Source organism: Brassica napus, chromosome C3 (genome assembly GCF_020379485.1).
Source record: "Brassica napus cultivar Da-Ae chromosome C3, Da-Ae, whole genome shotgun sequence".
NCBI lineage: Eukaryota > Viridiplantae > Streptophyta > Magnoliopsida > Brassicales > Brassicaceae > Brassica > Brassica napus.
The window spans coordinates 51,492,323-51,519,756 of NC_063446.1; the positions used below are offsets into that span (position 1 = coordinate 51,492,323).

The 27,434-nt window shown below is 43.4% G+C and overlaps 1 protein-coding gene, 1 long non-coding RNA gene and 1 other non-coding gene across 3 annotated transcripts; all 3 read left to right on the top strand.

Annotated features, from left to right (window-relative positions):
* Positions 1-865: 865 nt before the first annotated feature.
* On the top strand, positions 866-2,496 carry LOC125583157. The gene is made up of 2 exons (XM_048749753.1): positions 866-2,195; positions 2,276-2,496. Exons 1-2 carry the CDS (start codon positions 866-868, stop codon positions 2,494-2,496), a joined length of 1,551 nt encoding a protein of 516 aa, XP_048605710.1.
* Positions 2,497-6,023: 3,527 nt separating this feature from the next.
* Positions 6,024-8,308, top strand: LOC125584419. The gene is made up of 3 exons (XR_007321363.1): positions 6,024-6,341; positions 6,692-6,749; positions 7,806-8,308. It is a non-coding gene; the product is annotated as an uncharacterized LOC125584419 (long non-coding RNA).
* Positions 8,309-23,188: 14,880 nt separating this feature from the next.
* On the top strand, positions 23,189-23,295 carry LOC125584793. The gene has a single exon (XR_007321701.1). It is a non-coding gene; the product is annotated as a small nucleolar RNA R71 (small nucleolar RNA).
* Positions 23,296-27,434: the final 4,139 nt, after the last annotated feature.

Here is a 27,434-nt window from a genome sequence, read left to right on the forward strand (position 1 = left end):
GGTACAGAGACGTATGTACTAGGCCGCTTGTTTGTGGAGATTGCGGGGGTACAGAGTGGACTACTGTACTTACGACGCTGTAGAGTTATATATATATATTTATATCCTTATGAGGAAATGCGGTATGTTATTATCGCATTGGTTGTAGCGTGTCTAGTCCACTAGACATATGTGATTGTTCTGTGTGGTGTAATAGACACCGTGTTTGCTTCATGCTAGAGCTAGGCCTACATAGTTGTAGTGCTATGAACTGAGTCAGTGGTTTGCGGTTTAGCATCCCATACCTCACTGGGCGATTCCCCTGTCGCTCACCCCTCCTTCTTTCCCCCTTTCAGGTGAGACCGACGAGCAGGAGTGATTATACCGGACCGGTGCTTTTGGGCTTTTACTACTATTGGGCTTTTGGGCTTCTATCGTTTTATCGCTTTTATCGTTATCGGGCCTCTAGGCCTTTGGGCTTTTATCGTTTATGTTATTTCGTATTTCGGACTCTCGGTTTATGTCGTACTTTATGTTTCAGATTTTATTTTATATTATGGAATTCAAGCGTGGATGTTGACTTTCAAATATTTATATATGGATATTTCAGATATTTGTACTTATCGAATTATTTTTACTATTTCGAAAGTGACGGGTGTCACATTTTGGTATCAGAGCGGGTTCCGTCCCGGCTCCGACCCGGGATGGCGATTTTGGAGACCTTGGTTTATTCGGTTTAAACGATTTTAGACGATTTCAAAATATTTTCGGAGATTTGGAAACTTTGAAAATAAAAATAAATAGCACCTTTTCGTTCGGTATCACTCCTTCTTAAATGTTGGTATCCACAGATCGGCATAAGTTAACTTTTTCGCTTTTCTTTCAGATGGCGCCCAGGAAGAGAGTTATTCGTACTCAGACTGCCAGAGTTGCTAGAGAGGCTGAGGATGAGCATGTCCAGCCTGCAGTTCCGCAGCAGGCGGCTCCGCCTATTGATCAGGATGCTTTGAGACATATGGTTCAGGATGCGGCTAGGCAGGCTGCACAGGAGACAGTCCAGCAAGCTGCCCAGGAGGCTGCCCGAATAGCTGCTCAGGAGGTTGCCAGACAGATGGCTGCAGTACAGCAGGGTCCGCAGATTCGCATGCAGCAGGCTCCACCAGTTCAGGTTCAGCATTATCATCAGGTTCCACATCAGCCGGCTCCAGTCCAGCAGTACCCTCAGGTTCCTGTTCAGCCGGTTCCAGGAGTTTTTCAGGTTCCACCGCCGCCACCTGCTTTCCCAGTTCAGGTGCCCGAGGTTGATGAGACATTTATCAGGGTGTTGGGACAGATGAAGTATGTGAGTTTGGAGCATTTCACTGGAACGACGGAACCTACAGTTGCTCACGATTGGAAGCACAATTTGGATAAGTGTTTGAAGACCATCTCGTGCCCACCAAGGCTCAAGCTAAACATCGCTGAGTTGTATTTGCGCGGAGATGCATCAATCTGGTGGGATGGAGTGAGATTGATGCACCGTGGCGAGCTGACATATGATGATTTTCTTTACGCGTTCAACAAGAAGTATTTTCCGAGGGAAGCTTTGCATGAGAAGAAGAATGATTTCGAGCATTTGAGGCAGGGTGCAAAGTCTGTCAGGGAGTATGAGCGGGAGTTTAACCAGCTCCGCAGATTTGTGGGTAACAACATAGATGAGGAGGATCTGATCAGGAGGTTCTTAGATGGGATGCGAGTAGAGCTTCGTGGTAGGTGCAGTGTGGTTACCTACACCAGTTTGGAGGATCTGGTAGAGAAGGCGGCTGTGCAGGAGAAATGTATGGGTGAGGAGCAGAAGTTCTCCAAAGCAGTTCAGCCTAAGGCAGGAGGGGCTTCGGGGTCGCAGAAGAGGCCTTGGGAGCAGACTGTAGCACCCCGTTGTGGGCGTTGTCGTCGCCAGCATTTTGGAGAGTGTCTCCAGTGCTTTAACTGTGGTCTGGTTGGGCATATCTCGAAGAATTGTAGGAAGCCGCCACGTACTCAGGTTGCAGCGCCAGCAGCAGCAGTAGCACCAGCAGTGGCAGCGAGGAACTGTTACGGCTGCAACCAGCCGGGTCACATCTACAGAGATTGTCCGAGGAGAGGCAATGCAGCGCTTCCACCACCACCGAAGCGTCCAGCCATCGCTCCACGGGTCTTTACAGTTGGAGATCCCCAGGGAGTTGAACCGATAGCGGGTATGTGACTTTTTCATACTTGTTGTGTTTGAGTATTTTGGTTTGTGGTTGTCATGTGTAGTTAGCAAAATCTCGTGTAGGATCGGTTTCGGTTGGAGGAAAGTCAGCTCACACTTTATTCGACACGGGAGCCTCTAATAGTTTTGTGAGTCCACGCTTAGCCCAGTCTTGGCCTTTTCGGGGTGTCTTCGAACCGAAGGCTAAGAAGATTCAGACTGCCGGCACGGAGAAGTTGGGAGCAGTCGGCATTCATCGCAATGTACCAGTTTTCTTGGAGGAGTTGAGTTTCTCGGAGATTTGACGGAGCTGGAGATGAGCTGCTACGATGTTATACTTGGAATGGATTGGTTGTCACGACATCAAGTAGTACTGGATTGTCCGAGAGCGAGAGTCCATATCCCCAGAGCAGAAGGGAAGATCATATTCCAGGGGATTCAGACGCACCATGGAATTTCCATTGTCTCCATGTTGCGCGCAGATGAGCTACTGGAGAGAGGAGCAGAAGGATTTTTGGCGACCATTTCGATGGTTAAGGAGGATGGTCAGCAGGAGCTGCATGACATTCCAGTGGTTTCCGAGTACGAAGACGTTTTTGAGGCTTTAAAAGGGCCGCCACCAGCTAGAGCAGACGTTCTTGCGATCGAGGTGGAGCCAGGAGCAACACCAGTTTCACGAGCCCCATACCGCCTTGCACCAGCTGAGATGGCGGAATTGAAGAAACAGTTGGAAGAGTTATCGGATAAGGGATTTATCAGGCCGAGTACTTCACCGTGGGGAGCACCAGTGTTGTTCGTGAAAAAGAAAGATGGGAGTTTCAGACTTTGTATCGACTATAGAGGTCTGAACAAAGTGACCATCAAGAATAAGTATCCGCTTCCGCGTATTGACGAGTTGTTGGACCAGTTGCAGGGAGCTTCTTGGTTCTCTAAGATTGACTTGGCATCGGGATACCACCAGATTGCGATAGCTGATGGAGATGTGCGGAAGACGGCCTTCCGTACACGCTATGGGCATTATGAGTTTGTGGTGATGCCATTTGGATTGACGAACGCACCGGCAGCGTTCATGAAGCTTATGAATGATGTGTTTCGGGAGCACTTGGATAAGTGTGTGATCGTTTTCATCGACGACATTTTGGTTTATTCTCGGAGTAAAGAAGAGCATGCTGAGCATTTGAGGATTGTGCTGGATAAGCTTCGGGAACACCAGTTGTTTGCCAAGCTGAGTAAGTGTAGCTTTTGGCAGAGGAAGATTGGATTTTTGGGCCATGTGATTTCAGAAGTAGGAGTTGCAGTAGATCAGGAGAAGATTACCGCCATTTCAGAGTGGCCGACGCCAAAGAATGCTACGGAGATCCGCAGTTTTCTCGGTTTGGCAGGGTACTACAGGAAGTACGTCAAGAGTTTTGCTAGCATTGCAAAGCCGATGACAAAGCTGACGGGCAAAGACGTCAAGTTTGATTGGTCAGACGATTGCTCGAGGAGTTTCACTGAGTTAAAGCGACAGCTGACCCATGCGCCCGTTTTGGTACTCCCGAGGCCAGGGATACCATATGAGGTTTACACTGATGCGTCAGGCACTGGTTTAGGATGTGTATTGATGCAGGAAGGTCAGGTCATTGCATATGCATCACGTCAGTTGAGGCCTCACGAGGTCAACTATCCTACGCATGATTTGGAGTTAGCAGCAGTTGTATTTGCACTGAAGATCTGGAGATCATATTTATATGGGGAGAAGGTGAAGATCTTCACGGACCATAAGAGTTTGAAATATATCTTCACTCAGGCGGATTTGAATTTGAGGCAGCGTAGGTGGGTCGAGTTGTTAGCAGACTACAACCTGGATATTGCTTATCATCCGGGAAAAGCTAATCAAGTAGCAGATGCCTTGAGCAGGCGCAGGAGCGATGTTTCAGGAACCAAGGAGGTTCAAGAGTTTACTAGGACACTTGCTAGTCTCAGATTGTGTGCCACTACCGTGGAAGGTGAGGCAGTTGGCCTCGAGGCTGTGGAGCAAGCAGATTTGTTATGGAAAGTGCGTAAGGCTCAGGATGCTGATAAGGCTTTGTGTAAGCAGATCGAGATTGAGAGTATTGGATATCATACAGCTTCGAGTGGGATGTTCATGTATCGGAACCGGGTTTGTGTGCCTAATGATGAGTTGTTAAAAAAGGAAATCTTGCAGCAGGCACACCACTCGCGTTTCTCTATTCATCCAGGAAACACCAAGATGTACAAGGATCTCAAGCGTTATTATCATTGGCCTGGCATGAAGAGGGATGTTGCTTCATTTATATCGCAGTGTCAGACGTGTCAGATGGTCAAGGCCGAGCATCAGGTGCCTAGCGGGTTATTGCAGAACCTGCCAATGCCAGAGTGGAAATGGGACATGGTAACTATGGATTTTGTGACGGGGTTGCCAACCACCTTAGGTGGAAAGAATGCCATCTGGGTAATCGTGGATAGACTTACCAAGTCAGCCCATTTTCTAGCTATTAAGAAGACGGACAGAGCTGATCAGTTAGCACAGACTTACATCAGCGAGATTGTGAGATTGCATGGAGTTCCTGTCAGCATTGTATCAGATCGAGATACAAAGTTTACGTCCGAATTTTGGAGAGCCTTCCAGAAGGCGCTTGGGACGAAAGTGCATATGAGTACGGCTTATCACCCGCAGACAGACGGTCAGTCAGAGAGGACGATTCAGACTTTGGAGGATATGCTTAGAGCTTGTGTTTTGGATTGGGAAGGGAGTTGGGCAAAGTACCTACCCCTAGCGGAGTTTGCCTACAATAATAGTTATCACTCGAGCATTAAGATGGCGCCATATGAGGCCCTTTATGGTAGGCCTTGTCGCACACCGCTTTGTTGGACCGAAGTGGGGGAGCGACGTGAGATAGAACCTGCAATGGTTCAAGAGACAGTTGAGCAGGTTGAGATGCTTAAGATACGGCTTAGGGAAGCCCATGACCGTCAGAAGAGTTATGCAGATAAGCGGCGTAAAGATTTGGAGTTCCAGGTTGGTGACCTGGTATACCTGAAAATGAGGACATTTCAGGGAGGATCTAAGACTCGAAAGCTGAAGAAGCTTAAACCGAGATATATGGGACCATATCCCATTTTGGAGCGAATTGGAGCAGTTGCTTACCGATTGGATTTATCCGAAGAGTTATCAGATTTCCATGACGTGTTTCATGTTTCTGTTTTGAGGAAAGTCGTGAGAGAACCGGAGCTCATTTTGCAGCAGCCGCCCAGTGACCTTGGTAGGAATTTGCGTGCGCCGTGTCAGCCAGTAGAGCTATTGGATCGCCAAGTGAGAGCAGATGATGGTATGATGACTATGTTGGTCAAAGTTCGTTGGGAGAGAGATGGTATTCAGGAGGAGACTTGGGAGTCCGAGCCCCAGATGAGGATTGATTATCCGGAGCTTTTCCGGGTTGACATTGGGCATGACAGCTTATGAATTGAATTCGGGGACGAATTCCTTGTAAGTAGGGGAGAATTGTAATGACCCTAAATGTAATGACCCCAAAAATTTGACCCAAACTATCCCCAATGGCCATTTTGCCTTTCTTTAGAGAGAGAGAGAGAGAGAGAGAGAGAGAGAGAGAGAGAGAGAGAGAGAGAGAGAGAGAGAGAGAGAGAGAGAGAGAGAGAGAGAGAGAGAGAGAGAGAGAGAGAGAGAGAGCTGAGAGAGAGAGAGAGAGAGAGAGAGAGAGAGAGAGCTAGAGAGAGACGAGAGAGAGAGAGAGAGAGAGAGAGAGAGAGAGAGAGAGAGAGAGAAGAGGAAGGGTGCAACCGTGTGCCGTGACCACGTTGAGCTCGTCACCACCGTTCGCTGCAGCATAGAATCGCCGGAAACCGCCATGCAGTTAAGCTTAGTTTCGTCCGTTTAGTAATTCGCCGATAACTCTCTAACCGTTGCGAATCTCGTGCATCCAACACCATCATCGTATTCCTCTCGTCAAGACGAAGCCGTAGACACCAACCACGCCTCAATCGGACCCCGGACGAAGCCGCACGCGCCTCCCGAAGATTCGCCTCGGCGCGCGCGTGAAACACACGCGCCGCCGCCGTCCGCCGCAACTCCGCCGCCGGACCACCGTCCTCCGCCGCAGCTCCGCCGTCGCCGCCGGCCAACTTTCCGGTAAGCCACCGCCGGATCTCCGCCGTTGCCGCCGGTGACCGCCACCGGTGACTCGCCGGAGACTCGCCAACTCGGCCGAGTCGACCCGGTAAGTCAACTCGGTTGACTCGGTTAACCGGTTGGTTAGCCGGTTTAAATTGATTTCAATTCGGTTAGGTTAAACCGGTCGGTTAAAATCAATTGGAAATCGGTTAGGATAAACCGGATTAATTAATTAATTAATTAATTAAATAATTAATTAAATAATTAATTAAATAATTGATCTTTGACCAGCGGGTTGACTTTTCCGTAAATACCCGTTTTAAACCGTTCGAAAGGCGTTCTGACTCGAAATTTCGATCTGATTTCAGATTTGGAGTCCATTTGAGCAGCTGGAGTTCATATATACCACTTCTCTTCATTGCTAAGGTGAGGGCTACTCCGTTAAATCCCGAACTAGTTTAGTACTACCATTATGGAAAGTTTAGTTTCGAAACATGGATCCGTCTCTTTGAATCGAGTCTGTTTGAGAGTCTTGGTTGTTCGTTATTGATATTGATTGTTAAACCGGAAATAGGATAATAGAGGATTCAACGGTTGATTGAAATGATTGCTGCTAAAAACTGTTAATTATATATATGTATATATGTTAGTCCATGTGTTGAGATTGCGGGGTGCATAGGTATCTGCACTAGGCCACGGAATTTGCGGGGTACAGAGACGTTTGTACTAGGCCGTGTGATTGCGGGGGCACATGACGTATGTGCTAGCTACGCCTTGTTTGAGAGTTCGCGGGGTACGGAGATATCTGTACTAGGCCGTGTGTTTAGCGGGGTACAGAGACGTATGTACTAGGCCGCTTGTTTGTGGAGATTGCGGGGGTACAGAGTGGACTACTGTACTTACGACGCTGTAGAGTTATATATATATATATATATTTATATCCTTATGAGGAAATGCGGTATGTTATTATCGCATTGGTTGTAGCGTGTCTAGTCCACTAGACATATGTGATTGTTCTGTGTGGTGTAATAGACACCGTGTTTGCTTCATGCTAGAGCTAGGCCTACATAGTTGTAGTGCTATGAACTGAGTCAGTGGTTTGCGGTTTAGCATCCCATACCTCATTGGGCGATTCCCCTGTCGCTCACCCCTCCTTCTTTCCCCCTTTCAGGTGAGACCGACGACCAGGAGTGATTATACCGGACCGGTGCTTTTGGGCTTTTACTACTATTGGGTTTTTGGGCTTTTATCGTTTTATCGCTTTTATCGTTATCGGGCCTCTAGGCCTTTGGGCTTTTATCGTTTATGTTATTTCGTATTTCGGACTCTCGGTTCATGTCGTACTTTATGTTTCAGATTTTATTTTATATTATGAAATTCAAGCGTGGATGTTGACTTTCAAATATTTATATATGGATATTTCAGATATTTGTATTTATCGAATTATTTTTACTATTTCGAAAGTGACGGGTGTCACACAAGATTGTCCCTGATGATGGGAAGTTGGGAACGAGAGGTGCGGCGGCAAACGTGGATATAAAGCAAGTGAAGAAAGAGATCCATCCTAAGAGGAAAGCTCTCATGTGTGGTTTCGTAAATGACAATGGTTTGAACATTTTTGCTTTATGTTCTGAGTCGACCGGCAAGGCAAACTTAGCCGTTGGATCTTCAGACTGGACGCTATGGGAAGATCTTGTATCTTCGCCTTGGTCAGAGAAAGAGAAAACATGTTCCTTCGCGGTGATTTCATGCATGGAGGTCCCAATAGATCCTTCTTCTTCATTACGGTAAGCCATTATTGTTCCCAGGAAATTGGAGAAGAAGCCTTCGTCTTGTTTTTCTCACGCCTTTGCTTGTACATTTGTTAGATTTATTTTTTCTTACCATATATATATAGCCGTACAAATATCGCATGCTTTCTTTTGTAACTGAGAAATGTAGCATGTTACTTTAAGAAAATTAAAAAATATTTGATGGAAGATATATATGGGTGGGTAATATGGGAGTATTAACAGGCCTGACTCATCGTTTGTGCAAGTTTTAGTTATATACTAGTGGTATGTCTCGCGCGTATGTTGATTGTGCAGTCAAGTGAGTTGTATATGTTTGAAATTGTTTGTGTTGATATGTCACTTTGAATATTGATTATCTGGCTCTAAAATGGTGGTAAGTTTTTCTGCCTAGTTTAGTAGAACTTATGAATGTTTTTGACATATGTATGTAATGGTGATTTGTTCCTGTGATAGCTGTAAACACGTTGATTGTGCGTAAAATTTTAGTAAATTATTTGGTCCACTTATATTTTTGGAAGGCCATTGCGTTATTTATGAAAAGGTTAGTTTGGATTTTTCAATTTTATAAAGCAAACAGATTTCTTAAGAACCATTATTACCTTTATTGTTGGTTTAATTAAATTCAACAGAATGTTTATGATGTGATAAAAACATGTTTTAACTTTCATATTACAATTTTATGAATGCCATGAAATAACTTGATAATCATTTAAGATAAAAGAGTTTTATAGCATCACATACCAAATGAAGAGATAAAGAGTTTTTTTCATGTAACATAGTAAATAGTCTGATAAAGTTTAGAATTGAAGAAATGTTAAACTCAAATGTACAATAATGAACTTAATGGAAAAGATAAAATTCATGTTTTCTGTTAAATTTCTAAATATGGTAAATTTTCTAATTTTTAGATTTTTTGATGATGTGTCAATTTGTGATTCGTTACTTGATGATGTGTTTCTATGAGAAAAACAATATTCTACTTTCCTAATATAAATACAGTTATTAGAATTTATTACTTTCTTTAAAAAATTGTGATTTGATAATGTAATAATTACTGTTGTGTTTTTCTTTAGTTATCATGTGAATATTTTAAATTTGAGCTTGGTAACCACAAAAGAAAAAACTATCCATGATATTTTTTTTGTTTTTATTTCCATTGGTTGATTTTGATGAAACGTCAAAAAAGAACATAGTGAATGGATTTTCTTTTTCTCGTTCTTATTAATATTTTTTAGTTTTTTATTGTTTTATATTTTGGGTTAGATCATGTTAAAATTTTAATTAATTTTTTCACCAAATTCAAGTTCTATAATGTATTTTTCTTAGAGAAAAAAAACTATTGCTTTATTTGTTATATCTCCACTGCCTTCTCTACCTATAATAGAAGATTGCGATAATAGAAGAAGATGAGCAGAGACTTGTCTTCGTATTCATAAATATAGTAGTGTAAAAAAAAATAGTGAGGAACACATGGAAGCTGGAAGGATGAGGAATTCGTCGATTGCTAATCTGCTATGACTGATGCCGTCATTAAGAAAAAAACTATTTAATTGCCGAAGAGTGGAGGATTAGAGTTAATTCAGGCGGTAGAAGAAAAAGAAGTGATACGAATATGATAGCAAGTCATGAAAGGTTTTGGGTGATTGGCTCTTGCCCTATTTTAAAGATGGTTTAGGCTATAAGAGATTAGAACGGTATAGGTCTTCATCACATCCAGAACACTTATTTATAGGTCGAGCTTGTATCTGTTACAGACGTGAATCTGAATAAATGAGACGGAGTGGGAGGAGAGGTGGGTGGAGTTTAATGATTGAATTAAAGCAAGAATTTAAGAAAGGGAGAAACGTTACAGAAAATCTCATCGGAGAAGATGGCATCAAACTGGAGAAGAACGTACAACTAAACCTAAACACGAGGCGGGCCAGAAAGATGAACGTATTAAAACCCAATGAATAAACAGAAATCCATGCTGCTCCTCCGCGAGTTAGAAACACACACAAAAAAAGAAGCTCCGAGAATTTGAAGCAAAAGAAAAAAAGAAGAAGATCTCTCTAGTGGACACGTGTCGCAAAATGGGGGTAGGAGAGATGACGTGGCACATCGTGGAGAGTTTTTTTTCTACTTTATTATTATAGATGTGTGTTATGAATCACGCTGCCAGTTCTTAATTAATAAAAACTAGATTTTGATCCGCGTTTAGAAAACGGATTTGTTTTCGTAATTAAATAAATTATTTTAAATAAATTTTTATATAAAATATCGTATAGGTTTGGACAAATATTCGGACCCGTGAACCAAACCTTACTAAACTAAAAAAACTGAAGCTAAAATTGAACTGAATTTCATAAATATTCGAGAACACAACGGGTACCTAAATTTGTAAAATACAAATTATATATTTACAAAATTTCATTATATTTAATTTCTAAATAATCAAATATCCTAAAAATACTATTTATAAACTGAATTACTCGAACACCCGAGTTACCTGGAAAATGAATTACTTGAATATTTATTAAAAATATTAAAATCATCCAAATTATCACAATTTATCTGAACAATCCAAATTACCCGATATTTAAACTGAAAATTCCATATTATCTGATATATTTATCTATAAATCTGTAATTACCCAAAGAGCATATAGGGAAAATGTGTTGTTAATATAAATTATTTTCTTATAAAGTAACAGTAAAAAAAGTTTGTTATGAGTACAATATATATATATATATATATTATAAATATATAACATAAATATTGGGGGTAAATATTACTTTAAACTCATAACGAATGTGCAGTGTTATTGTGCATTAAATTATACATTTTAGAATATTATGACATGAAGTAGAAATTGCAAAATACCATAACATAGATAAGATTTCAGAAATATCATTTATTGAGTTGGAAACCATATTTTAAAATTTGAATGGTTACTAAAAATATGGTCGAAGTGATTTTATTTTAAGATTTTGAATAAATATTCGCCTCTTGTTCTTTTTCCAATATATGTAGGATTTTAGTTACCAAGTTCAACCTTTATTGATTTAAATTCTTGAAGATTATTACCAAATTTAACATAGGCTTCTCTTTTTCAAATATTTGTCATATTCATTACCAAATTTGACTGTTTTAATTTTGATTTCAAATATTGAGCAATATTTAAAAACCAGTTTCGTTATTTAAGTATTAAACGGTTGTTTCGTAATGTATAAAATAATTTTCTTACGAACTACATGTTAAAATATTAATTTAGTTGAGATATTGTGTGAAAAAAATATTAATGGAACGCATTACTATTTGCGTTTACTGGATTAATTATTTTTTGTTTCAAGTTTGTTGTATAACTATGAGAATATTCACGGATATTGTAACGGCCCGATCCCCCGCGTCCGACCGGGGTTATCGATAGGGCGTTATGGACACGTGTCTACTTATTTAGACAACCCTACATGTCCCGTTACTGGTCTCAAGAGTCGACGGACGCATAACCTTCTTTGAAATACCGTCACACCCACATCCATATACTTCTACTTACAGTCCTGCGCACAGGGAAATGAAAAGGGAGGGATGAGCAACAAGTTACTCTGTGAAGTGGCTCTAGACCAGCCTGCCCGCACGACACTCTATAGTACTCTATACGGGAACTAGGACTGACTAAGCACTACAATCAGTTAACGCAACTAACATGTCATATCATCATCATTTCCAAGCATTCACAATTCTCGACGTTTCTAACAACTGTGGGAACCGAAATTCGCACTGTCGATTTTGGTTTAAATTAGGAAATTAGGAAAACCCTAATTTCCCAAAGGTCCCGGAGATCTGTTAATACCACACCCTAAGCAATCAGAACACGAGATATCAACGACAAAGTACAAAAATCGTAAAAAGAGAGCAAAATAGATCTTATTCCGAATCCGTGTTTGAGCGTTACAACAAGGTATAAGCCTGGGCTTGAGAGCTGTCGGTGAGATTCCTAGTTCTAGCAACCCTAAGACGGCTAAACCTAATTGAGTCGCAGCTCGAAATAACAAAAACGGAAATATGCCTAAATCGCTCTAAGTGCTAAGTTTGCTCCAAAAAAAGTCCCCCCCCATGCCTCTCGCCTAGGACTCCTTATATACTGGCTCCTAGGTCAGTTTACGCTTTTCCTCTTCTGCCCTTAAGCCGTCATAGTATAAAAATGGGGATATTTCATTTTTTCCGATCTTCGTAATTATCTTCAAAATTTCGTATTTATCCGCGGAAACTTGACACTTATCTTTCCTTGCGAACCAAGCGTAAACCGTCATGCGGCTTACGGGCTGTTGGTTAAGAAATCGTAAGTTGGGCCTCGAGTCATGTCTTAGGTCCCTTTGGGCCGTCTTCTGACTCGAAGCGTTTATTACGGCTTCTTTCGATAAAGAACGAACATTCAGCGGTTTTTACCGTAAAGTTTGATCGATGACTTAGAATGGCGGGAAACATGAAATGGGTTCGCTACGGTCTTCGGGAGATAGCATCGAAGGGTAGACGAGAATGCATTGACTAATGTCGTATCGACTTTTCAGAAGAGCTCGGTTGCTACGTAGCGACCGAGCGGAACAGACGACGTGTTCAGAAGGCCCAGAGGGGAGAGATCCGGTGCTCGGAGAAAGCGGAGGTGATGCGGCTCCAGGCTTGAACGAAGCAACGGGTGAAGAGGTAGTGAGTTCTGAGGATGACTTTGTTTAGATCTCTTGCGAGAGATTTTCTTTTTATGTTTGATGTTTCGGCCTTAAATGGCCATATTTCATATTTCGGGACTGGCCGTATGTGGCTTTGAATCCTTGCCGCTCTGCGGCTTTCTTTTTATGACAAGATGATCGAGTTGCATTTTTCATAAATTTACGTATGGCGTGGAAGGAGGGTGATGAGTTGTCATCTCATATCCTTCTTCGATGTGAAATGTTTTGTTCGAGATCCGTTTCGAGAGTTTTTCCGCGAGATATAGACTTCGCGGGATATCTGAAGATGTCGAATATAAACATAGAGGCATGGTTTTGGGATCTCAAATCTTTTGGATATCATGCCTTGAGATGTTAGAGACCAGTGCGCTGGGTTTAGGGCAAGACCTAGGTTTACTTTCGGTTTTAAGATTTTATGCGGTGACTAGCCGGCTATCAATTTATCTGTCGCGATTTTAACCTGATTCGTACCAATTTAAAGTCCGCGATAGGTTCTCGGCTTACATGACTTGTTAGATATGAATCGAGCATCTCCCCGGAGACAATTTTTAAGCCAACCGGAAGTGCTGGGCCAAAATTTCGGGTTTCTTTTATAGCGCTATTATCCTTGCGTCGGATGTACGAGAGTCATCTTCGTGAGATGGCTATGTTTGTTTAGGACGTTCGAGAGTTCGATGTGATCAGCACCGGACTTGGCGGCAGATGCCGTCGTTTGGAGTTTTTGCGCAAAATATGTGTTAAAATGTTCATCATTTTTTTTGACGGAGTGTCCGTTTTCGTCGTTCGGAATAAGTAACTCTCGAGGCATCTCTTGTGACGTCTCGCGATGCCAAAGGCTGCGTCTCCCTAACGGCTGATTTATTTCCGAATATCGAAAATGTTTTGTGGATAAAAAATAATTTGCTTGGTTAAGATATGTCGGAAACATCGAAGGCGTGGTCGGATGTTTTCGAATTTGAGAGTATACGAGTATACGTATCCACTCCCCCCCCCCTTTTTAATGAGGGGGGACAGCTGAATTTGCCTTTCGACAAACTGCCTACGTACTTCTTATGGAGATCAAGCTGTCTCGTAGTTCGGTCAATGCGAGTTGGTTTGTTTAGTGATTGTATTTTTTGAGATGCATCGCGTTCCAGGTCCTTGGAATTTTTATGCCTTGCATGTTCGCTATTTCGTAGGAGCCCGGTCGGACGACTTTTTCGATTTTATAGGGTCCTTCCCAGTTTGCTCCAAGTTTTCCCGCGTTTCGTTCAGCGGTGTTTTTGAAGAATTTGCGAAGGACCAGATCTCTTTGATTAAATCTGCGATTCCGTACGTTGGAATTATAGTACTTTGCAGCTGCGTGTTGGTAATTTTGGATTTGGATGAGCGCTCGATCTCCGCGCTCGTTAATGAGATCGAGATCATCCAGGAGCATGGCGTTATTGAGCTCCTCTCGTTCGGGAAGTAATCTTCTTCGAACACCGGGGAACTCTACTTCTGCGGGAATCATGCATTCCGTTCTGTACACCAGAGCGAAAGGGGTTTCTCCCGTTGATCGCCTCGGGGTGGTACAGTGGGACCAGAGGACTCCCTCGAGTTCGTCTTCCCACCTGCCTTTTTTGGCCTCTAAGCGTTTCTTCAGTCTGTCGAGAATGGTTTTATTAATCGTTTCAGCTTGTCCGTTACACTGCGGATACCTGGACGTCGACTTGTTATGTCGTATCTTCCATTTTTCGCAGAAAGCCTCAAACCGGGTGGAGATAAACTGAGATCCGTTATCGGTTATGATCTCGTAAGGAACTCCATGCCTACAGATGATGTTTCTCCATACAAAACTTTCGACTTGGACATCTTTTATACTCGCGTACGAATCTGCCTCTACCCATTTTGAAAAGAAATCGGTGAGGGCTAAAAGGAAACGCTTTTGCTTTGAATTATGAAGGGGTCCGACGATATCCATGGCCCAGCGCATAAAAGGATAGGGCGATGTAATGGAGGAGAGAACTTCGGCTGGTTGTCGGATGGTTGGAGCATGCCTCTGGCAATTTTCGCATTTTCGTGCGAACTTCTCGTAATCTCCGATCATCATCGGACAGTAGCATCCATGGCATTTGATTTTCAATGCCAGCGATCTTCCATCGGAATGGTTGCCGCAGGACCCAGAATGTACTTCCTCCATCACTTTTCTTGCTTTTTCCCCTTCTAGGCACGTCATGAGTGGTACGGAGAATCTCCATTTGTAGATTTCGCCGTCCACTGTTACGTAGCGCACGGCCTGTGTTCGGACTTTGCGGGCTGCCCATTTCTCGGTGGGCAGGTGTCCGTTGATAATGTAGTCTCGAATTGTCTGCAGCCATGGGGTATCGCAGCAGTAATCAGATTGCACCGATTGCGGTTGTATCATAACTTCTTCTTCCTCGTCATCTTGACCTTCTATGAGGTTGACGATGATTGGTTGTCCGATGCTTGGATGTTCGATGAACTCGACCGAAATTACTCTTTTAAGTCCTGGGTCAGAACATGATGCTAAGGCCGCGAGAGCATCTGCCTGGACGTTTTCGGAACGGAGAATTTGCGTAAGGGCAAAACAGTCAAACTCTTGAGCTAGATTTTGGACCAGTTTGAGGTACGCGTCCATCCGTTCGTCCCTGGCTTCATACTCTCCGCTGAACTGACTTGCCACTAACTGGGAGTCGCAGTAAGCGTGGATGTTTCGTATCTTCAAGCCGTGAGACAAATGCAGCCCTGCGATGAGTGCTTCGTATTCGGCCTCGTTGTTTGAGGCGTGGAATTCCAGCCTGAATGATTGCTCTAAGAACTCGCTCGTCGGAGATGTGAGGCGAATTCCGATGCCTGATCCCTGCTTGGATGAGGATCCGTTGACGTGGAGGAGCCAGGTTCAATTTGGTTCCTCTTTGGTTATGGTCCTTGTCGGTAGTTCGACGAAGAAGTCTGTTAGCACTTGTGATTTTGCGCTTGTTCTCGGTCGGTACTCGATATCGTACTCGCTCAATTCGACCGCCCATTTGGCCAATTAGCCCTACTGACTCTGGCTATGCAGAATCTCCCGTAGGGGAAAAGTCGTGAGGATGACGATCGTGTGGGATTGGAAATATGGTCTTAGTTTTCGGGCCGATGTTACGACCGCGCATGCTAATTTTTCCATTAGTGGGTACCTAGATTCGGCATCCAGCAAGGTTTTCCTTATATAGAAAACTGGTTTCTGTTTGCCGCGTTCTTCCCTGATCAGGACGCCGCTCACAGCTGTTGCCGACACAGCGATGTACAAGAACAAAGGTTCCCTCTCCACGGGTTTTGCGAGGACTGGAGGGGAAGCTAAATACCGCTTCAGATATTGGAAAGCATCTTCGCATTCTTCCGACCATTCGAATTTTTTATTTCCCCGTAAGACATCGTAGAAGGGCATGCACTTGTCCGTTGATCGTGAAATAAATCGGTTAAGTGCCGCGACCCTACCGGTCAGCCTTTGGACTTCCCGCTTATTCTTCGGTGAAGCCATCTCGATCAGTGCATTTTTGGATTAGCTTCGATGCCGCGGAATGTGACTAGGTAGCCGAGGAATTCCCCTGATGCCACGGCAAACCTGCATTTTGTCGGGTTGAGCTTCATGTTATGGGAATTTAACTGCGCGAAACATTCCTCGAGATGTGATACGTGATCCTTTGCTTGGAGGGATTTGACGAGCATGTCGTCGATATAAACCTCCATCGTTTTACCGAGTTGTTTGAAGAACATACGGTTCACGAGTCGTTGGTACGTTGCGCCAGCATTTTTGAGTCCGAAGGGCATTACCCTGTAGCAATAGGTTCCGCGATCGGTAATGAACGCAGTCTTCTCGCGATCGTCAGGGTTCATCATAATTTGATTGTAACCTGAGAAGGCGTCCATGAAAGGCAGAAGTTCGTTACCCGCCGTTGCTTCTACTAATCGATCGATATGTGGCAGAGGGAAACTATCTTTTGGACAGGCCTTGTTTAGGTCGGTAAAATCCACCCAAAGTCACCATTTCCCGTTTTTCGTTTTGACCACTACAGGGTTAGCGAGCCTGTCTGGATACCTCACTTCCGTTATTGACTCGACTTTAAGCAATTTTTTCGACCTTGTGGTTTACCGCGGAAGCCCGTTCGGGTCCTAGCTTCCGCCTTTTTTGTGTGATGGGTTTGAAGGTTGGATCGATATTTACTTCGTGACACCTTATGTTAATGTCGATCCCTGGCATATCTTCCACGGCCCATGCGAGAGTATTGAGGTTCTTTTTTAGACAGGTTATGAGCTATGTCTTCCGATCTCGACGCATCGTTCCAGAAATGCTTCGTCGAGACAGACTGTGACCACAGGTTCGCAAGTTGGTTCGCGTTTTTCCTCTAGGACCGTGATGTTACGAGACTGCCAGAAGAGTTCCGCTGAATCTTGACTTCGCGAATCCTTGTTGGAGATCTTTTTCTCCGCTTTTCTAGGAGTGGTCTCGAGGTCTGGTCTTTTTCGTTTTTGTTCTGCGGCGTAACACACATGTGATACTCTTGGGTCTCCCCATATTACCTCGACTCCATTAGGGGTTGGGAACTTGAGGCAAAGATGGTACGTTGATGGTATGGCACGCATGGTGTTCAACCATGGCGTTCCCATGATAACGTTGTAAGATGCGGGACGGTCAACGACTAGAAACTCTATGACTCTTGTCACGGTTCCGGCTTTGACTACGAGATTAATCGACCCGTAGGCCATGGTTGTTTCTCCCGAAAGTCCCAGTAGTGGGCTAGGGTATTTCATGATTTTGGATTGATCGATCTCCATTTTCTCGAGAGTATCCTTGAACATGATATCTGCCGAACTTCCGGTGTCGATAAGCACCCTAGCGACGTCGACATCTCGGATCGTCAGCTCGATAACAAGGAGATCATTTCGAGGTTTGGCTCGATCGACCGTTACTCCCCCTTGAACGAGATGACGTTCGCGCACGTCGAGTCTTGCATATCGTTCCTGATCGTTGAGTGGCTTTTGCGGGTTAGATTGATCCGTAGAGCCCCCTCCTTCTAGCGCCAAACTCTGGGAACCGAAATTCGCACTATCAATTTTGGTTTAAATTAGGAAACTAGGAAAACCCTAATTTCCCAGAGGTCCCGGAGATCTGTTAATACCACACGCTAAGCAATCAGAACACAAGATATCAACGACAAAGACGGACACAAGTACAAAAATCGTAAAAAGAGAGCAAAATAGATCTTATTACGTACGAATCCGTGTTTGAGCGTTACGACAAGGTATAAGCCTGGGCTCGTGAGATATCGGCGGGATTCCTAGTTCTAGCAACCCTAAGACGAATAAACCTAATTGAGTCGCAGCTCGAAATAACAAAAACGGAAATATGCCTAAATCGCTCTAAGTGATAAGTTTGCTCCGAAAAATGTCCCCCCCCCCATGCCTCTCGCCTAGGACTCCTTATATACTGGCTCCTAGGTTTGTTTACGCTTTTCCTCTTCTGCCCTTAAGCCGTCATAGCATAAAAATGGAGATATTCCATTTTTTCCGATCTTCGTAATTATCTTCAAAATTTCGCATTTACCCGCGGAAACTTGACATTTATCTTTCCTTGCGAACCAAGCGTAAACCGTCATGCGGCTTACGGGCAGTTAATTAAGAAATCGTAAGTTGGGCCTCGAGTCATGTTGATATTACGTGTATACGCACACCAATTAATCTAATGTGCACACTACCACAATCGAATGGTATGTCGATGTAGCACTTTAAGATCGAATCCACAGAGACCAACTATTACACTTTATCTTTATGGGATCAATATCAAGCTAAAACAATATGGGGGTTTAAAGATTTGAGGGTTTCGTGAGAAACAAGTAACAAGATTAATTAAAGTATTCAGATAACTAAAATGCTAGCCTAGGGTGGTTTGATAGGGTGTTAAGCAAGTGTGAGCCAAACAATTATTCAAGTTTAATTAAGAGCAAGTCTAGAACTCAGATCACTCAAGTAGAACAGTCCACTGTCATGGTACTGCTCCCTATGCTGATCGATCTTGATACTTAAACTCTCGTTTAGATCAAGATGCGACAGCAAGCAATAGAGGTCAAGTCCGATATGTTCACAAAACACCCTAACATCTACTTTCGCTGGTTAGGGATGCAATGCTCATTCAAGTTATGTCTAGCAACCTATAACACTTTTGATGAATAGATTAAACCTAGAATCAGGCACTAAGTGGTTAACTTGATGCAAGCCTTAAGAACAACAGTGAATGAAGACAATCGATTTATAACTTATTTATGTCAAGCTCACGGATCTAACACCCTAACACCCTAGACTAAGCAAGCTGACTACTCGGCCATAGCTACAGATAACACAGAGATAACAGATGAAGAAAACATGCTGAATCAATAAAATAAAAGAGATAGGGTTCAGGATTCTTCTCAAGAGTGTAGAGATCCTTCTCCCTTTACAATAAGAAAATCCAACAATGGAGTTTTCGGGTCTGGTTCCTCTCTTTAAACTAGCGTAGAATAATCAGGAAAAACAGAAAAAGAAGATATCTCAAAGCCACAGGCGGCTGGGAGAGAAAAATAGAGAGATTAGGGCAAATCCCGAAATAGGTTGTAGTTTCCTTAAAAATCTCTGCTGCTGGAACACTCACTCGGAACAGTCACTCGGGTTGCTCCGCTATCTGGAACAGTCATCAAGACTGTTCTGCGTGAAAATCACCAAATTGCACTGTTTGCTGCCTCTTTTGTTCCAGCTGGTCCATCTCCCATCCAATGCAACTCCAGACCTGTAATGACTCGAAAATGACTAGGAAGACTCGATAAAGACTTAAAAACCAATTGAAAAGCATATATACAAGATGTATAAAACACCATATATCAATTCCCCCAGACTTAGATCCTTGTTTGTCCTCAAACAATGTCAAGTATCAAGAACAGGGAGAAAGGTTTGAAAGTGTGGGAACTCTCCTATTCTCAGCAACCATACTTTAACCACGAATCTCTGAACCATACAAGCAGTAAAACTAGGACAACACACCTTTCCGGAACCCCAGTGACTGCTGTTCAAAAATCGGCTCCATACTCTTCATCTCAAACCTGAAAAGGCAACACTATCGAGACAGATTCATTTAAGAGTAGCGTGAGCTTCTCATCACAGGCATCATTCAGGGTAGACGGTCTAGGTGTGGAACAGGCTATTTAATGGTGGAGTTAAGAGTGTTTAGGGGCTACCATTTCATTGAAGAGGATGCAGGATATCACACAAAATGGCAAGAGAGGATAGATCCATTGATGTCCACAGCCTCTACTCGTTTTTGCTCTATCTGGTGCGACTGTTCTGATGACGGAACAGGCAACTGATTGTTCTGCTTTCCACTTTCCTCTACACACTCTTCAATACTTGGTACCAACTTCTTGCTCGACCTTTCCAGTGGCTCCATGTTTCTTTTCTTTCTTCCCCTTCTCCATCACATTAATCTCGTTTTTTTTTTTTTTTTTTTTTTTTTTTTTTTTTTTTTTTTTGAAGACTGATATGGTGATGTGACGAAGAAGGAGGTAATACATGATCGTTCTGAGTGCCACTGGTGGTTCTGATTTTGCGACAATTCTGGTTTTCCACCCCTGCTCTTGCGCAGTTCATTGGTTATGGAGCGGTTGCTCCCTTAATCTGCTTGTTCTCCTTTCTGACATAATTTCTGCAGCAGTAATGAGTAGGAGGCTGCGTTGATCATTTCATCTCCGACCTTTTTGCACATATCTGCACATATGACACTGAAAAACAAATGCATGAAGGTGGAATAAAGGCTAAGGTGCAGGGTGGGAACTAGCTAAAGATGAGCTAGCCACTCAGGATCAGCAAGATGGATAAAAAGGATAAGAAGTCCTGAGTGTGTTTTCGTTTCCCTGATCTAATGCCCATATCAAGAAGAATTTCAGTTAAGATTAGGTTCAAGTAAGGTGGAGTTAAGTCTACCCAGTGTAACCTGATCGGTTGAGAACTTCTGGAGAATCAAGTGAGATATGTCAGGGTGTTCCAGGTCCACATGTGTGTCTTTCGCCACTGCTAAGGTCACTGAATAAGATAACTAAAGCACGAGGTGGTTAGTGATCAACACGGAATAAGGTCCTAATTCCCACAAATTTTTGACTGACTCAATAAAAACTGACTCAAATTGACCCAAAAGAAAAAAAACAAAAGAAAGAAACGAGTTAGTAAACGACGAAAACCCTCCCCCAGACTTACTTCACAACGTCCCTGGTGTGAAAATAAATCAGAGAGAAGGTGAAATCAAGAATAAACATTTTTTTTTGTTCGAGATACTTACCTGACGCGGAGCAGCCTGACAGAGCAAGACGCGGTTGCTCCGGTAAAGGATGCTCTGGAATGAGAGCAGCCAGCTGCTTGCTCTAGTCAAGGGTCTGGATTTTTTTGATTTATGACCTGAGACTCAACAAACTAAAAACAAAAATAAGTAAAAAGAAAATCCTAATGTTAATGACACTCACCAGTGGGTTGCCTCCCACCAAGCGCTTGGTTTAAGTCTCTAGCTTGACTTGGTGACTGGGATCAGTCGGGTTGAGCAGGAGGGCTTGTTCCAAAACAAGCTCCACAATCAGACATGTTCAGCTCCAGAACTCTGCTCAACAACCCTTTCACAGCTGCTTTTCCTTTCTCCTTCAGCTCATGTGTGAGAATAGCTCTGACTTTAGAGAAAGGTTTAGAGGTACCCTTGCACTTTACCTCATACTCAATGGAGTTCCAATCACACTTGATATGTATCAAAGTCATTGTAGGATCTCCCTTGACCCTTTTCTTCTGGACTTTCTGTTTCACCCTTGAATTCCCTCTGAATTTAGTAGGATCAGTGCTAGGATCTTCATCAAAGAACAGTCTGCTCTCACCCTTATCACCATGCTCCTTCTCTGGAACAACCTTCAGCTTTTCTACATCAAACACTGAGATGCAAGAGGCGTGTGATGAGGAAGATCTGGTGGGTACAGCCTTGTAGAAAATTTTCTTGTTGATGTTGGAGAAGCAGACTCTCTTGTTGGGCATATCGATGGTTTCTCCAACAGTAGCCATGAGTGTCCTTCCAAATATCAAAGGCATCTCATGATCCTTGTTCATCTCAACAACTTGAAACTCAGCAGGAACAATGCATTCCCCTACTTGAACATGAAGGCTGCGGATGGTTCCATATGGGACTGCTCTGGAAGAGTTTGCAAAGGTCAGGGTCAGCTGAGAACGCTCAACATCAGCAATACCCAAATCGTCTACAATAGCCTTTGAGATGAGATTCACATAAGAAACAGAGTCACAAAGAACGTCCTTGAAGGTTGTTCCTGCGATGGAACATGGGAAAACAAACTTTCCAGGATCATCAACCTTAGGCAATACCTTCAGTGCTGGCGTAGACAGTGCTCTGGTATAGAGGACCTTGATCTCTTCTTGAGTCTCTCTACAGTTTTTAAAGAACTGGAGCAATGGACGAATCTGCAAAGCATCTTCGAATGCAAGTTCTTTAGGAAGCCTTCTCACCATCTTGTTAAAACCTATCAGCTGCTCTTCACTAATGGGATCCATCAGATGTCTAGGTGGAATTGGATAGGGAACCTTAGGAACATAGACTCGGACTGGTGGAGTTTCAGCAGGTTCGCTAGGAGCAATCACTTCAGAGCTAGCAGACTGCTCTGTGTTCTCTTCTGCGACTAGAATAGTCTCAGCAAACGGCTGCTCTACTGCATTACAGTGCTCAGTCCTTGAATTTTTATCAGTTCTTCCAGGGAGCGTCTCTTGTTGCCTCTTGACACTCTCAGCTGTTTGAGCAAGCTGAACATCGATCTTTCTCATATGGATCGCAAGATTGTCATACTTGTTATTCAGCTCAGTGAACATGTTGCCCATCCTGGTGTCAATTTATGTGGTTACCTGATTCAACACCTTGGCCTGAACCTGCTGACCCTGCAACAGCTGTTGCATCATCATACCCAGACTTTGCAGCTCATCTGGTTGACTGTTCTCGTTAGCTGGAACAGCTTGCTGATTGCTCTGCGGTTGTCGCTTGTTCTGGTTCTGAATATGTCCGGCCGTAGCTTGCTCCATGCTGAAGACGTGCCCTTGGTTGTTTTTCAGTAGCTGATCAACCTTGGCAGTCAGCTCATCTATTTTCTGGGTGTCAGAACTGTTCCCTTTCATGGAGCAATCACTCTCCTCTTTCTTATTAGCTGAGCTAGCAGCCATGTTCTCAATCAGTTTAAACGCTCCATCAGTGGTTTGAGTCATGAAGTTTCCATTGCTCGCAGAGTTCATAGCACCTTGGTATTTCGAGTCCACTCCATCATAGAAAATATCCAGGAGGTAATCATCATCAAATCCATGGTGAGGACACTCTCTGCGATAGTCATTGAAGCGCTCCCATGCGTCGCAGAAAGGCTCATCAGTGAGCTGTCTGAAGGAGGTGATCTTATTCCTCAATGCAGTTGTTCTCGCCTTAGAGTAGAAATGGCTTAGGAAAGCTGATCGGACCTGTTCCCATGAAGTGAGAGAGCCGGTAGGGAGAGAGTTCAACCACCGTGCAGCTTTTCCGTCAAGAGAGAATGGGAATAGCATGCACCTGATGTAATCTGGTGGAACACCATTCGCGCGAGTGAAACTGCAGACTTTTTCGAAGCTTTTAATATTCTCCATTGGAATTTCTGTAGAGAGACCAGAGAACACCTTTCTTTGTACTAGACTAATCAAAGAAGGCTTGATCTCGAAGTCCTGCCTGTTGCAGAGTGGAGGAACAATGGTAGAGCGCGTAGTAGGGATGTTGCAAGGAAGGTTTCTCTGTCCGATTGGAACAGTCTGCGCCTGTTGTTCCTGCCGCGCGAGAGCAGCCTGTTCAACAGCATCCTTCGGAGCTTGGATGGTCTGCTGCATTTGAAGCATCTGTTGTTGCATCTGTTGCAACTGAGCAGTGAGTTCCTCTTGATTGCCGTGATCACCCATAGTGGTGTTGGTTTGCCCTTGCTGTTGACGATTTGTTCTTTCTAACCTTGCTAGCTCCTGGTTCCTAAATGTAACTAACTCTCCTTGTGCGTTTCTCCGAGTATGTCTACTGGCCATGCACCTGAAAAATTAGCTGAAACAAAAAGGATAGAGCAAGTTAGAAGTCTTAGACTAAATAAATAACCAAAAAATAAAGGTAAAAAGATGATCCCCGGCAACGGCGCCAAATTGATATTACGTGTATACGCACACCAATTAACCTAATGTGCACACTACCACAATCGAATGGTATGTCGATGTAGCACTTTAGGATCGAATCCACAGAGACCAACTATTACACTTTATCTTTATGGGATCAATATCAAGCTAAAACAATATGGGGGTTTAAAGATTTGAGGGTTTCGTGAGAAACAAGTAACAAGATTAATTAAAGTATTCAGATAACTAAAATGCTAGCCTAGGGTGGTTTGATCGGGTGTTAAGCAAGTGTGAGCTAAACAATTATTCAAGTTTAATTAAGAGCAAGTCTAGAACTCGGATCACTCAAGTAGAACAGTCCACTGTCGTGGTACTGCTCCCTATGCTGATCGATCTTGATACCAAAACTCTCGTTTGGATCAAGATGCGACAGCAAGCAATAGAGGTCAAGTCCGATATGTTCACAAAACACCCTAACATCTACTTTCGCTGGTTAGGGATGCAATGATCATTCAAGTTATGTCTAGCAACCTATAACACTTTTGATGAATAGATTAAACCTAGAATCAGGCACTAAGTGGTTAACTTGATGCAAGCCTTAAGAACAACAGTGAATGAAGACAATCGATTTATAACTTATTTATGTCAAGCTCACGGATCTAACACCCTAACACCCTAGACTAAGCAAGCTGACTACTCAGCCATAGCTACAGAGAACACAGAGATAACAGATGAAGAAAACATGCTGAATCAATAAAATAAAAGAGATAGGGTTCAGGATTCTTCTCAAGAGTGTAGAGATCCTTCTCCCTTTACAATAAGAAAATCCAACAATGGAGTTTTCGGGTCTGGTTCCTCTCTTTAAACTAGCGTAGAATAATCAGGAAAAAACGAAAAAGAAGATATCTCAAAGCCACAGGCGGCTGGGAAAGAAAAATAGAGAGATTAGGGCAAATCCCGAAATAGGTTGTAGTTTCCTTAAAAATCTCTGCCGCTGGAACACTCACTCGGAACAGTCACTCGGGTTGCTCCGCTATCTGGAACAGTCATCAAGACTGTTCTGCGTGAAAATCACCAAATTGCACTGTTTGCTGCCTCTTTTGTTCCAGCTGGTCCATCTCCCATCCAATGCAACTCCAGACCTGTAATGACTCGAAAACGACTAGGAAGACTCGATAAAGACTTAAAAACCAATTGAAAAGCATATATACAAGATGTATAAAACACCAAATATCACATGTCTTAGGTCCCTTTGGGCCGTCTTCTGACTCGAAGCGTTTATTACGGCTTCTTTCGATAAAGAACAAACTTTCCACGGTTTTTACCGTAAAGTTTGATCGATGACTTAGAATGGCAGGAAACATGAAATGGGTTCGCTACGGTCTTCGGGAGATAGCATCGAAGGGTAGACGAGAATTTCGTATCGACATTTCGGAAGAGCTCGGTTGCTACGTAGCGACCGAGCGGAATGGACGCTTGGTCGCTATGTAGCGACCGAGCTTGGCTCGAGCTCGGTCGTTACGTAGCGACCGAGCGAAACGGACGCTCAGTCGCTACGTATTGACCGAGGTTGGCTCGAGCTCGGTCGCTACGTAGCGACCGAGCGGAACACGCGTTCGATCGTTGCGTAGCGACTTTTTTCGAGCTCTTGTCCGATGTCTCGTGTTTCCTCCGCAAAGATTTTCGTAAGAAAGAATCTATTTCGAAAAAGTATTTGTCGAAGAAAGTTCTCATTTTCTTCTTCTGACGTTTTGAATGTTAACTTCGTCGTAACCGTTTTTGACCCCAACAACAACCTAGCGATCAACCAATACAATGATCTCACTCATCGCCACACACATCAAACCATAGACGTAACGGACTTGACATACAAGACTGATTCCATTTTAACACCCAGATACCCGACCATGAACTAATGACTCCTACAATGCACGTTTTTATATCCCGCCTCTCGCGGTTGGCTCGTCTTCTCATACTCCGTGGGTAGCTCTCGCTAGACCACTACCCCATATTCCTGTGGGTGCCCCAACGGGACACTACCCCGCAACTCCTATGGGTCCCTAGCGTTGAACTACTACCCCACATACGCCCTCTTAACTCTATATGATCCCCCACCCCATACTTATCCTTAACGTCATTCACTTATCCAATCTCATTCTCATTCACTTTCACTTTCTCATTCTCATTATCATTCTCATTCCTTTACACTTAGACTCGTACTCATACTCATTCACTAGATGCCACCCGTTATCGGTGTCACACACAATACACATCGCACTCAAGTTCTACTTACAGTAACATTAACAATCCATACTCATCTATCATCTTAGCATTTGCTTCTTTCTAGCATCCTAGCATTAATCACAAACAACACATGGGACTACACATCCAATCATACAAGCATCACCCATCAACCAATCAACATCACCACAACATAAATCAGTTCATTAAGTCCCGTTAACAGTATGAGGGTCCTTATGCATTATGATCCACTCATCTACCATCCTAACAGTAAACATGTTCTATCAACCTAGCTCTCAAACATGGACTACTCAATCCTAACTCCAACATAAAAGAGTATACAGAATCATGAGAGAAAGTTGGTTTCAAGACACTCCACCTTAGCCTAGATCTGGATCTGGATCTAGAACAAGGAAACAAGAGAGAGACGAGATCTGATCACCACCACCAATCGGCTGCAACCACCACCACCACCACACGACGCCGGCGAGGAGGAGGGAGAGAGAGAGAGCGGCGGCACGGAGGAGAGAGAGACAGCGCAGGAGAGAGAGAGAGCTCGACGGCTAGGGTTTTCGGCCTCAAGAAATTCTCTGCCGAGCTTCGCTTAAGATTTGTGATGAGACAAAAGAAGGGGGCTGCAGCTCTTTTTATAGGAAAAGGTAAAAGGGAACCCTAGGTTTTGTCAAATGGGCCGTAGAGGAGCCCATTCTTTTATGAAAATTTTTGGGCCATGAACCGGGCCGTTACAATTCTCCCCCTATTAATCGGAATTCGTCCTCGAATTCCAAGGCTCCCACTTCCGGACTTAACATTCGTTACCGAAATGGACTCACACAATCACACAACAGACAAGGGAGGCGTACAAGGCATAACAACTTTGCTTGGAATCTTTAAAAACCAATGAATGAATTTCATAAATAATAAGGAGTAGGACCACAATAGTTTAAAACTCCCGACATCTGTACAAACACAGAATGCCATAACGAATGGAAAGAACACCAAATCAAAAAACCAATAAATAAAATAAAACAAATAGTGAAACATGTGTCCTACTCCTACGAATTGACCCTAGGATCTCGTCTAGCCACATTGATGTGTTGAGGCACAGTTGGTCTCGGGTCCAGGACCATCCGCACCATCATTCTCTGGTGAAGGTTCCAGGTCTTCATCACCCTCCATGAAGGGAT

Coding starts and splice junctions, on each gene's coding strand:
- LOC125583157 (XM_048749753.1), top strand. CDS start 866: ATGGCGCCCAGGAAGAGAGTTATTCGTACTCAGACTGCCAGAGTTGCT. Junction 2,196..2,275: donor GGGAGTTGAACCGATAGCGG/GTATGTGACTTT, acceptor AATCTCGTGTAG/GATCGGTTTCGGTTGGAGGA.